At 33.3% G+C, this 14240-nt stretch overlaps 1 protein-coding gene across 2 annotated transcripts in view; it reads right to left on the reverse strand.

Moving 5' to 3' along the window:
* Rh50 (Rhesus blood group-associated glycoprotein Rh50) overlaps window positions 1-14240 on the reverse strand; it is a 199476-nt gene that overhangs the window by 22585 nt on the left and 162651 nt on the right. For both annotated transcript variants that reach the window (XM_089092444.1, XM_089092443.1), the window contains exon 7: window positions 3566-3703. In XM_089092444.1, the coding sequence (XP_088948570.1) occupies window positions 3566-3703 (138 nt within the window). The remainder of the gene's footprint in view (window positions 1-3565; window positions 3704-14240) is intronic.

Raw genomic sequence — 14240 nt, forward strand, 5'->3', positions numbered from 1 at the left:
AAAGAATAAGCCTACCTTTCTGCTGATAAGTGGCCAGGGGAATGTTAGAGGGCCACAGCCGAGTTTGACTATCGAATCATGCAGATTAAAAAACCTTATACGAATCCGTTTGAACTTAGTTGCAGGCAGGTATGGATCCATGATTTTTTTTTTGGGGGGGGGGGCGCAAAATAGGTTGGTCCGAAAAAAAAATTTAGGGGGGGAGCGCAAATTAGATTGATCCGATAAAATTGTGTTAGGAGCAAGTTTAGTTAACGCAAACTTGAGTTAATTAAGTAAATTACACTACTTTAGACTACGCTAGGGGGTGCGCGTCCCCCACGCCCTCCCCCCCCCCTGGATCCGCCACTGGTTGCAGGTTGATAGTAGAAGGGGACTGGGCTAGAAAAAAGCTATGGATTCATTTTGTGGCTTCAACTTGTTTTGAAACGAATCAGGACTTAGCCCGGTGGTGTTGAAAGCAATATCCATTTTTTTCCTATATTAAAAAAAAACTTTCCGAAAAAGAAGTTTTTTAAATAAAAGCTAAAATCCTGATAAGCTTACTATAAGAAGGAGTTAAAATCTCCAACATCTAAAATTTAAAGCCAACATTGGCTCTTGCCGGGAAATGGATAAAACCCAAAATGACCAGGCATCATACATGAAATTACTACAAAAAACATGCAACAGGTACTAATATAAATGAATAAATAAATCTTAAAACCAATACAGCTTTAACTGAATATGTAGACCAAGCTTAAAACAAACAAAAAGGTTTTGCTATTGAATTATAAATGAAACCCAAAACGAACAGAAATCATGGCAAAAAACACACAATAGGCACCAATATAAACGAATAAATAAATCTTAAGACGACTGAAACTTAAATTAATGTGCAAATCAAGCTTGAAACGAACAAAAATCACTACAAACAAGAGTTGGGGTTTTGCCTCCTTCTCTCACTTTAAAATTCTAAAACCTACTGTGTCATTGGCGCTTTACTGAAAATGATATGTGTTTTGAACAGTCTTGAAAGCACAAATAAAATCAAACTGAAGTTTGATAAATAATGCTATTAATTGTTGAAAGATCATCCGTTCAAGATTTAGTTTCACTGTAATTTTATTTACATTTCCAATGCTGTAATAACTGGAAAAAAAATATTTGGAATATAATTTGTTTTCAGTGAAGCAAGCATCAATGACATAGTAGGCTTTAGACTTTTTCAGTTATAGAATGGGGCAGTATCCAAACTTCTGTTTGTACTGAAGCTATATTGGTTTTGAACAGTCTTGGAAAGAATTAATAAAATTAAACTGAATATTTGACATATAATGATATTACTTGCTGAAAGGCCATCAGTTCAAAATTTGATTATACTGTATTTTTTATAATTATTTCTTATGTTGTAATAAGTACAAAAGAAACTATTTGTAACCTAATTTGTTTTTAGTAAAGTGCTAATGACGTAGTAGGTTTTAGACTTTTACAGTTAGAGAAAGAGGCAAAACCCAAACTCTTGTTTGGAATGACTTCTGTTCGTTTCAAGCTTAATTTGAATATTCAATTTACATTTCACTCTTCTTAAGATTTATTTATTCATTTACGTTACTGCGTATTGTGTGTTTTTTTTTTGCTATGATTTCTTTTCGCGTTGAGTTTCATTTATAGTTCAATAGCGAAATATTTTTGTATGTTTTAAGCTTGGTCTGCATATACAATTAAAGCTTTACTGGTTTTAAGGTTTATTTATTCATTTATTTTAGTACCTGTTGTATGTTTTTTGCTGTGATTATTTATTTCATTTCTGTTTGTTTTGGGTTTCATTTATTCTTTTAATAGTAATTTCTGATCGTTTTGAGTTTGAGTTATTGGAGATTTCTATTTTGTTATCTTGGTTTTATTATCTGATCTTTTAACTATTTTTTTTTTTTTTGCAAACTGGCTATCTCAAAATTTTTATCGGATGCATTTGGAGATAAAGGGCGTTTGGGGATTGTTGCCCTCCGATTACTTTTGACTCTTAGAAAGAGTACTAGAACTTCCGATTTTTAATTGAATTGGCCCCCTCCGAAGTTTATACAACTACCCCTTCTATATGAAGTGCCTCTGGGGAAAAAAATTAATAATAATAAAACATCGGAGCCGTATTGCCTCTACTATAGGCTACTCTATAGCGTTGCCTATGATCTACCACAGCAGTAAAGGTCTCAACCGTTTCAAAATTATAAGATTTATTTCAAAATAAGAAGATAGAGGCACAAGCCTGTATTCGCATTATATTATTATTATTATTAAAATTTTTAGAATAATATACCTCATGAAAAAGTTTAAAGAAAACTGATGTAATATTCTTCATTTGCTCTTCACGGGTCATTGGTCAACATTAAAAAAACATGACTTCTCTTAGTGCAAACACTGATTTTCTTGTCACGGGCCTGCTATTTAATATCTGTAGTATTAACGACGAAAGATTTTTTTTCAAATTTCCTTAGCTATGAGAGAACTGTTAAAGTTTGTGTGGCACAAGTGATACCCTATCTCTGCCTTTGAATTAAAATCAAGCTGGTGGACTGTGATGAAAAAGTTGCATAAGAATTGTATAAAAATGATGTCATTTCACTTGTTGAAAGGTAGTCTATCATCCACCTATCCTAGGGAAGTACTAAGGTAGATAGGAATGACATGCGAGTAATTCAAATAGTCTATGAGTTTCTAAAAGTCATTTGAAGGCAATTGGAGATGGGGATGATCGAGATTTTTGGGTTGACTCATGACGGACAATGTCCAGTGGAACTATATGAAAAACGGGGAACTGAATTTGCCTGGACTCATAGGCGAACTATTGACCTAAGGACAAGGTCGTACCCATAGGGGGAGGGGGGGTTAGGGGGTTTGAACCCCTCCCCCCCCCCCGAAATGTTTTTTTTTACTTGTAAAAACGTAACAAATATATATATAAAAAATTTGTATGCGTTTTTTGAGTTTGTTTTTGTGTACCCCCCCCCCAAAAAAAAAAAATCTTTGAGTAAAACACCCTCCGAAAAAAAATCCTGGATATGGCCTTGCCTAAGGATAATAGGCTTAATAACTTGTCCGAAGTCACAAATAAAAATGGTTCGTAACAATAAATGTTAGTACTCTTATACCTGCAGGAAAAGGCCCCCTTTTGCGCATCTTAAGTACTTTAGATTTTAGCTCTAGCTTCAGTTTGGAACTGGAGACTGCTTTATTTGAACTTCCCACTCGAAAGCAGAAGTTTGGCTCGAGGAAACAAAAGCTCGGTTGAAAACTTCATATAGTCTTCCTATAAACTACAAAACTTGGTGGAATTATAAATTTCTTGTCTAGAACAGAACCAATAAATAAAGATTCAACGAACGTCCCCCTTTCTCTTTCTTCCATCTTTCCCCCTTGTTATTCTTTCCACCAATTCACTCTCTCTTACTTTCTCCATTTCTTGTTCTCTATCTTTCCTTTTACAAGTCTCCAAACCTCGTGCTTATTGCACCCTTTCCCATCACACTTATATGTTGAAATAAAATTTAAAGAGTTTCTTCTTATGCCCTTCTGGTCTACTTACAGTTAGGTATCTATATCCTAGAACGGAAATTGTGGCAGCAGTTGCACCAACTATCATGGCACCAAATGGATGAACCATCATATCAGCAGCAGTCCCAATGGCAACACCACCTGCAAGCGTGGAATTCTGGATGTGAACCTAAAATAGATACAGACGTAGAATGTTAGTCTGCATAAAAAATAGGTAGTTGTTCGCAGCAGTCAATGTTTTAACGTCAAAAAGGTGCCACTCTTGAATAGGAAATTTGTCTAGGGGACATTACAACGAATATAGACTGAAAAAATCAAAATATCAAAGGCAGTGCTGTGAAATGAATTCCATGTGTTAGGTTATTTTTTCCCCAAGCCAGTTTTTATGGAAGGAGTTGTCGTAAAATCTTTGAAAGGGGCCTTTTTTAAGAGTCAAAAGTTATTGGTGGGTTACCAGCCCCTTCTCATTCCCCTTTTAGCTCCTGCTGAACTCCAAAAGATTTCTAATCAAAATTGTAAGATTGCCATTTTTTCATCATAGCTGAAAGTTCCAATAACTATGCCTCCAGAGATGGTACGACCCCACAGCCTCTGGATCAAGGGCTATAAATAATGTGACTTGACCATTGTTTACGAATAAGTTCTATCGTAGTGATCGAGCTTTCTGCCCCTTTTCTTTCTCTTTTCAAATAAATGACCTGTTTTCCTTTTCTTAATTACATTTGCTTGGATTTGCCTATAATACAATTTTCAATTGTAAGCTAAACTCTCGTCGTCAAGGCAACCATTTTGCAAGAGAAAATAAGTTGACTGGGTCACAATTCTGTATGAGTCATCACATGGGCTTGCTAGATCTTGAGACATTGATTCTTAATATATGCGTAGGGCAAATTCAATTGAGATACTTGATACATTAGATTGGCCCAGGTCACACTGAGCCACGCCCTAAGTGCCATGATTCTTTTGTGTATTCGAGTATTATTGTTTTAGTCTAGGCTACTTTGAGACTCCGTTTAGGGAGTCTGTCTTGAGAGTTGTAGGTGCGTGTTTTGTGACCTTTTGGAAGAATACAAGTAAACTATTTTCTACAGCCATCTGAGATTATTTTTCCAGGGGGTAGAAAAAAGAGTTTGCGATAATTACCGGCACTAGTGTATTGACATGGGGGCCGTTTACCCTCCAAAGTGGTTTTTTTTACCAAGGCACTTCGTGGAAGGAATTGTCTTGTAAACTTTTAAACCAGCTCATTCGATTGGAAATTGAAAGTTCTAGTGCCCTTTTCAAGGGTCAAAAGTAATTTGAGGGCAACTAACATGCCTCCCATGTACCTTTCCCCCCAAAGAAATCCGATCAAAATTTTGAGATAGTCCTCTTGTTCAGCGTAGTTAAAATATCCGACAACTGTGTCTCTGGGAATGACAAACCAGCCATAGCTCTTATGGCAAGGGCTGTAAGCTATACATTTCTCCCATTTTTTACATAAAGTATTTGTTGTCGGGAAAAGGGGGGGGGGTGTTTGACCTTTTGTGTCTGAAAAGACCAAAGCGATTAAGGTGAAGTTTTTGGTGAAAGTGTCTGGGGGGAGTGTTGAACTAAATCAAAATAAACTATATGTTTGCGAGTTGTCAAAAGGGGGTACCTCAGGAATGACTTAAAGTATTAAGATGGAACTCTGCCACTACCACTGCTACCACTGCTGTTACAACTATTATTTCCAACGTGACTACTAATAAAGCTAAGGATATTAAGGTGAAATATGCGCGAAATGTTGAGAGGGAAGTTTTAAAAAAATCAAAACACACTATGTGCATACCAGTTGTCAAAAAAGCACATCAGCTACATCTTAGGAACGGCTTAGCATATTAAGTTAAAACTTCCAATACATGATGAGAGGGATGTTAAACTGACAAGAAGGCATTTGTAGATACTACTACTGCTACTACTATTACTAGTACTACGACTAATATCCCTACAACTATTATGACTCCTACTACTACTACTAAGGGTATAAAGGTGAAAATATTACGGAATATTGAGGTGAAAGTTGAACTAAATCAAAACATACTCTGTGCTTGCAGGCTGTCAAAACGGGGTATCTCAGGAATGGCTTAGGGTACTAAGTTGGAATTTCGAGGGAATGATAAGTATATACCATCTATTGAATTCTACAAGGCCCCCGTACCAAACAGGTTTTTCTGGTAGGTAAACAGGTCATTACACTCTTTGCCAAGAGGAACGAGTATAACTTGATTGGTGATTAGGATTTGAATATTTTTTAGTATAAATCCGTGGTAATTCATCTGTAAGTCGATTAGTCGGTTTTTTTTTTTAACTTTGATAATATGTTTTTAAACATTTTAATACGAACAATAAATGCGGTAACTTTTTTGACATATTAGAGTGATTGTTTTTTATTATATAAGTATTTTTTATTTTCACGGATTAATTAATATAAGGACTAATGTTTTTTGAAAATTGTAATTAAGTTTTTAGTTTACGAGATTTGCAAATTTTTTTTGCGAAAAGATATTTGAGTAAAGGTATTGCGAAGGTTAAGAATGCCTCATGGATAATTAAAGAATGAGATGCTTGCATCAACAATACAAAGAATAAGCTCAGATACTTAATAGATTTGACGCTTACAAGAGACATTGCTAGAAAGTATTCAATAGCTTAATTGAAAAGTAACGATAGAATGACATTGTGACTTGACCTAGCTTTATCTCGCCGATGTGGTCTGTATAATACATAAGTAATGTTTGAAAAATATTGTCAATTTAAAACGAAATGGCTGAAAAGTGTTTTGAGGGGGATGGGTTGCATGGAGGGGTGAGTTGCACAAGGGTTCAGTTAAAGGGGATACAGTTGCACGGGGTGTTTCGGTTATACACGGGTTCAGTTCCAAGGGGGCTTCAGTTGCACGTGGGGGATCCCTTTTTCGAAAATCGGGCTCCCTGTTTTCAAAATCCCTTTTTCTTCTGAGGCTTGGAGCATTTGGTGGTTAGATATTAAACGTAATGAAATTTATATAATTGCAATCTGCATAAAAACCCAATTCCTGTCAATTGTTATCAAAATTCCATTTTTGAGTTTTGGTTACAACTATAAATAAGGCTATCGTGTCTTTCTGAACTTTCTGTGCGAGGCATGGGTTACTATTTAGTTTAAATAATTCTAGGAGGAATTGAGTTTTATGGATGGTATTGAAAAATGGTACTTGTTAAATATTCGGGTAAACATACGACTAAGAAACGCTTCACTATAAATAAGGCTATCGTGTATTTCCTAACTTTCTAGGGCGGTGGTAACTATTTAGTTAAAATAATTCTAGGAGGAATAGAGGTGTATGTAGCGTATGGAAATATGTAAAGTGATAAATAGTATGCTAAACATACGACAAATAAAATCTAAACTATAAATAATTCTATCGGGTATTTCTGAACTTTCTAGGGAGGTGGTAACTAGTTAGTTTAAATAATTCTAGGCGGAATTGAGTTTTATGGGTGGTATGGTAAAATGGTACTTATTAAATATTCGTGTAAACATACGACAAAGAAACGCTTCACTATAAATAAGGCTATCTTGTTTTTCTGAACTTTCTAGGGCGGTGGTAACTATTTAGTTTAAATAATTCTAGGAGGAATTGAGTCTTATGGATGGTATGGAAAAATGGTACTTGTTAAATATTCGGGTAAACATACGACTAAGAAACGCTTCACTAAAAAAAAGGCTATCTTGTTTTTCCGAACTTTCTAGGGTGGTGGTAACTATTTAGTTTAAATAATTCTAGGAGGAATTGAGTTTTGTGGCTGGTGTGGAAAAATGGTACTTGTTAAATATTCGGGTAAACATACGACTAAGAAACGCTTCACTATAATTAAGGCTATCTTGTTTTTCAGAACTTTCTAGGGCGGGGGTAACTATTTAGTTTAAATAATTCTAGGAGGACTTGAGTGTTTTGGATGGTGTGGGAAAATTGTACTTGTTAAATATTATGGTAAACATAATACTTATAAACTCTAAAATAACAATAATTATATAGATTTTTTGAGAAGTGTATCGGGCGGTGGTAACTATATAGATTAAATAATTCTAGGAGTAATTGAGTGTTCTTGATGGTATGGAAAAATGGTACTTGTTAAATATTCGGGTAAACATACGACTAAGAAACGCTTCACTATAAATAAGGCTATCGTGTTTTTCCGAACTTTCTAGGGCGGTGGTAACTATTTAGTTTAAATAATTCTAGGAGGAATTGAGTTTTCTGGCTGGTGTGGAAAAATGGTACTTGTTAAATATTCGGGTAAACATACGACTAAGAAACGCTTCACTATAAATAAGGCTATCGTGTCTTTCCGAACTTTCTAGGGTGGTGGTAACTATGTAGTTTAAATAATTCTAGGAGGAATTGAGTTTTAAGGATGGTATGGAAAAATGATACTTGTTAAATATTCGGGTAAACATACGACTAAGAAACGCTTCATTATAAATAAGGCTATCGTGTTTTTCCGAACTTTCTAGGGCGGGGGTAACTATTTAATTTAAATAATTCTAGGAGGAATTGAGTTTTATGGATGGTATGGAAAAATGGTACTTGTTAAATATTCGGGTAAACATACGACTAAGAAACGCTTCACTATAAATAAGGCTATCGTGTTTTTCCGATTTTTCTAGGTGGGGGTAACTATTTAGTTTAAATAATTCTAGGAGGAATTGAGTTTTATGGAGGATATTGAAAAATGGTACTTTTTAAAAATTTGGGTAAACATACGACTAAGAAACGATTCACTATAAATAAGGCTATCGTGTTTTACCGAACTTTCTAGGGTGGGGGTATGTTTTTAGTTTAAATAATTATAGGAGGAATTGAGTTTTAAGGATGGTATAGAAAAATGGTATGTGTTGAATTTTTGGGTAAACATACGACTAAGAAACGCTTCACTATAAATAAGGCTATTGTGTTTTTCTTTAATTTCTACGTCGTATATCTAACTTGTGAAAACAATAAAGAGTTTGTTACTTACTTAGAATTTTGTCATAATTTCTTGAACGAAATGTCTTTTTTGTTTGTCCAACAGGTAAATTCAAGAAAGAATTTGCTACTTAGTTACAATTTTTTTTCATAATTTCTTGAATGAAATTTCCGTATTACGTATCCAAGAGTTGACTTCAAGAAAGAAATTGTTACTTACTGAGAATTTTTTCAATAATTTCTTGAATTAAATTTCTATATCATTTAGCTAAGTTAAAATTGTTTGTGATAAAGAGAAAAAAAAGTTACTTACTTGCGATTTTTTCATAATTTCTTGAATGAAGTATCTGTACTGTATATCCAAGAGGTGAAATCAATAAAGAGTTTGTTACTTACTTACAAATATTTTCATAATTTCTTGAATGAAATTTCCGTATTGTGTATCCAAGAGATGAGTTCAAGAAAGAAATTATTACTTACTGAGAAATTTTTCATAATTTCTTGAATCAAATTTCTACATCGTGTATCTAAGTCATGAAATTCTTGAATGAAATTTCCATATTGTGTACCCATGAGTTGACTTCAAGAAAGAAATTGTTACTTACTGAGAATTTTTTCCTAATTTCTTGAATTAAATTTCTACATCGTTTAGCTAAGTGAAAATTGTTTTTGATAAAGAGAAAAAAAAAGTTACTTGTGGTTTTTTCATAATTTATTGAATGAATTATCTTTACTTTGTATACAAGAGTTGAAAAAAAATAGAGTTTTTTACTTACTTACAAATATTTTCATAATTTCTTGAATGAAATTTCCATTTTGTGTTTCAAAGAGTTGACTTCAAGAAAGAACTTGTTTGTTTTTTTTCATAATTTCTTAAATGAAATTTCCGTATTGTGTATCCAATAGTTGACTTCAAGAAAGAAATTGTTACTTACTGAGAATTTTTTAATAATTTCTTGAATTAAATTTCTACATCGTGTATCTAAGTCATGAAAACAATAAAGAGTTTGTTACTTACTTGGAATTTTGTCATAATTTCTTGAACGAAATGTCTTTTCTGTTTATCCAGCAGGTGAATTCAAGAAAGAATTTGCGACTTACTTACAATTTTTTCATAATTTCTCTAATGAACTGTCTTTTTTATTTACCCAGGGGGCAAATTCAAGAAAGAATTTGCTACTTACTTAAAATTTTTTATAATTCCTTAAGTGTAATTTCTGCATTGTGTGTCCATGAAGTAACATGAGTGTTTTACCTATTTACAATTACATCATAATTTCTTGAATGAAATTTCAGTATTGTTTATCCAATAGGTGAAAACAATAAAGACTTTATTACTTACTTGTGATTTATTTATGATTTCCTGAATTAAATATCTGTATTGTGTCCAGGAAGTGAATTCAAGAAAGCTATTGTTACTTACTTACAATTTCTTCATAATTTAATGAAATGATTAAAACTATTCTAAAGAATAAAGACTGTTTAAGCTTAAAGATATTTATTGCTTAAACTTATTAACATATTTGTGAAAGAATTTGCTACTTACTTACAATTTTTGATAATTCCTTAAATGAAATTTCTGCATTGTGTATCCACGATGTAACTTCAAGGAGGAGTTTGGTGCTTCCAGACAGTTATTTCTAATTTCTCGAATGAAATGTCTTTTTTTATTTATCCAGGAGGCTAATTAAAGAAAGAATTTGTTCCCGTGTGTCTGACAATAGATGTATGCAAACTCCTTTTCTTACATCTCCGAGGTTATATTAGACATTCTAAACGTTTGATATGCTAGCTTACTCTAAAAATAATGAACACATAACAATGTAATGCATAATATATTTTTAATGCAATAATGCTATGTAGAATATTAATACAAAAATATATTATGATACATTATTAATATCAATGATTAACTTTGGACATTTTGAATCTGCTCCATAAAATAGTTCACCATGTTCTCTCTTGATATTATAGCTATTGTCTTCTCTTAGTTCGTAATCAGTAGAATAATCATTATTCCATTTTGAGTCATACACAATTTTTACTGGTGTCTCATCAACAGGCTCAATATACTTTTCGTCTTTGGTATTATTTGGTTCAATGACTGTTTGATCAATGGCAGTAACGTTTGCTGGTACTTTATTTTTTATCGATTCATCTTGATATTCCTTCGTTATATTTTCTGCCAATGCCGTTTTCATTTTTCTGGTAATTTCACTGTATGTTATCACATTATTTTTACACAGGTAACATTTCCAGCATGTACACAAGATGTGGTTTATGATATTAGTAGAGGTGTAGGCCTTTCTTTTTTTGACCTTCCGTTGAATGCTAATACCCGAAAGGTGACGATTGGATGTATCAGTAGGTAATGTGTTAACTGCAACAGTAGCAAGGAGTTGTCCTCTATCATCAATGATTATTTTTATGTTGGCATTCTCTTTGAGTGCAATCATCTCTGGAGATCTCAATCTCGCATAACCACCAACATAAGAGTTGAATTTTTTCGGTATCCCAAAGAAATTTAATTCCTTACTGTCATGACAATGCATGCATACATTTCCAATAGTGCTACCACCTGTACTTGTTTCAAAGTTTAAATACTTCTCTTTGTCAGCATTCAATGCTACAATAACCTTTTTATTTAAACAAACTTTATTAAAATGCTTCATATTCACTTTTTTTTTTATAGATGTGATTTATGTGTTTATCATTCAACTGCGTAAAAAATACTGATTTAATGCATGCACTAGATTAGGTAGTGTCAATAACCGATCATAGATTATCAGTGTAAAAGTCAGATCATGTCTTTGACCCATCACAGAGCGCAATTGTTTGAACTGTAAGCATATTTTGACATTTTAAGTTATGTACAAAAAGAAAAAATAAATAAAGTTGAAAAATTTCGAAGTTTTAAAAAAGTTTGAATTAAACACTTTTAGGATATCGAATGTCTTTACTGAAAATAAGAAAAATCACACGGAATCCGTCAACTGAGTCTCTCAATCCCCGTAAAGCTCTTTTAAAAGATACAAAAACTACTTATTTAACACAAAAATTTCGTTTTTAATGACCACCAAGTAAAGAAAATAGTGAAGCGTTTCTTAGTCGTATGTTTACCCGAATATTTAACAAGTACCATTTTTCTATACCATCCATAAAACTCAATTCCTCCTAGAATTATTTAAACTAAATAGTTACCTCCGCCCTAAAAAGTTCTGAAAAACACGACTGCCTTATTTATAGTGAAGCGTTTCTTACTCCTATGTTTACTCGAATATTTAACAAATACAATTTTTCCACACCATCCACAAAAGTCAATTCCTCCTAGAATTATTTAAACTAAATACTTACCGCCGCCCTAGAAAGTTCAGAAAAACACAGTAGCCTTATTTATAGTGAAGCGTTTCTTAGTCGTATGTTTACCCCAATAGTAAATAAGTACCATTTTTCTACACCATCCATAAAACTCAATTCCTCCTAGAATTATTTAAAATAAATAGTTAACACCGCCCTAGAAAGGTCGGAAATACACGATAGCCTTATTTATAGTGAAGCGTTTCTTAGTAGTATGTTTACCCGAATATTTAACAAGTACCATTTTTCCATACCATCCATAAAACTCAATTCCTCCTAGAATTATTTAAAATAAATAGTTACACCCGCCTAGAAATATCGGAAAAACACGATAGCCTTATTTATAGTGAAGCGTTTCTTAGTCGTATGTTTACCCGAATATTTAACAAGTACCATTTTTCCATACCATCCATAAAACTCAATTCCTCCTAGAATTATTTAAATTAAATAGTTACCCCCGCCCTAGAAAGTTCGGAAAAACACGATAGCCTTATTTATAGTGAAGCGTATCTTAGTCGTATGTTTACCCGAAGATTTAACCACGACCAGTTTTCCACACCGTCCATACCACACCATTCCGCCTAGAATTAATTAAACTAAATAGTTACCCCCTCCCTCGAAATATCTGAAAAACAAGATAGCCTTATTTATAGTGAAGCGTTTCTTAGTCGTATGTTTAGCCGAATATATAACAAGTACCATTTTTCCAAACCAGCCAAAATACTCAATTCCTCAGAGAATTATTTAAACTAAATACTTGCCCCCGCTCTAGAAAGTTCGGAAAAACACGATAGCCTTATTTATAGTGAAGCGTTTCTTAGTCGTATGTTTACACGAATATTTAACAAGTACCATTTTACCAGACCATCCATAAAACTCAATTCCTCCTAGAATTATTTAAACTAAATAGTTACCCCCGCCCTAGAAAGTTCGGAAAAACACGATAGCCTTATTTATAGTGAAGCGTTTCTTAGTCGTATGTTTAATCGAATATTTAAAAAGTACCATTTTTCCATACCAGCCAAAAAAATCAATACTTCCTAGAATTATTTAAACTAAATATTTACCACCGCCCTAGAAATTTCGGAAAAACATGATAGCCTTATTTATAGTGAAGCTTTTCTTAGTCGTATGTTTACCCGAATATTTAACAAGTACCATTTTTCCACACCAGCCAAAAAACTCAATTCCTCCTAGAATTATTTAAACTAAATAGTTACCACCGCCCTAGAAAGTTCGGAAAAACACGATAGCCTTTTTTATAGTGAAGCGTTTATTAGTCTTATGTTTACCCGAATATTTAACAAGTACCATTTTTCCAGACCATCCATAAAACTCAAGTCCTCCTAGAATTATTTAAACTATATACTTACCACCGCCCTAGAAAGTTCGAAAAAACACGATAGCCATATTTATAGTGAAGCGTTTCTTAGTCGTATGTTTACCCGAATATTTAACAAGTACCATTTTACCATACCATCCATAAAACTCAATTCCTCCTAGAATTATTTAAACTAAATAGTTACCACCGCCCTAGAAAGTTCGGAAAAACACGATAGCCTTATTTATAGTGAAGCGTTTCTTAGTCGTATGTTTACCCGAATATTTAACAAGTACCATTTTTCCATACCATCAAAAAAACTCAATTCCTCCTAGAATTATTTAAACTAAATAGTAACCACTGCCTCGCACAGAAAGTTCAGAAAGACACGATAGCCTTATTTATAGTTGTAACCAAAAGTCAAAAATGGAATTTTGATAACAATTGACAGGAATTGGGTTTTTATGCAGATTGCAATTATATAAATTTCATTACGTTTAATATCTAACCACCAAATGCTCCAAGCATCAGAAGAAAAAGGGATTTTGAAAACAGGGAGCCCGATTTTCGAAAAAGGGATACCCCCCGTGCAACTGAATCCCCCTTGTAACTGAACCCGTGTATAACCGAAACCCCCCGTGCAACTGTATCCCCTTTAACTGAAACCTCGTGCAACTCACCCCTCCATGCAACCCATCCCCCTCAAAACACTTTTCAGCCATTTCTTTTTAAATTGACAATATTTTTCAAACATTACTTATATATTATACAGACCACATCGGCGAGGTAAAGCTAGGTCAAGTCACAATGTCATTCTATCGTTACTTTTCAATTAAGCTATTGAATACTTTCTAGCAATGTCTCTTGTAAGCGTCAAATCTATTAAGTATCTGAGCTTATTCTTTGTATTGTTGATGCAAGCATCTCATTCTTTAATTAGCCGTGAGGCATTCTTAACCGTCTCAATACCTTTACGCAAATATCTTTTCTCAAAAAAAAAATTCGCAAATCTCGTAAACTAAATACGTAATTACCCTTTTCAAAAATCATTAGTTC

The sequence above is a fragment of the Artemia sp. Qi Xiang Cuo genome, chromosome 7 (assembly GCF_049724085.1).
Source record: "Artemia sp. Qi Xiang Cuo chromosome 7, ASM4972408v1, whole genome shotgun sequence".
Classification (NCBI taxonomy): Eukaryota; Metazoa; Arthropoda; class Branchiopoda; order Anostraca; family Artemiidae; genus Artemia; species Artemia sp. Qi Xiang Cuo.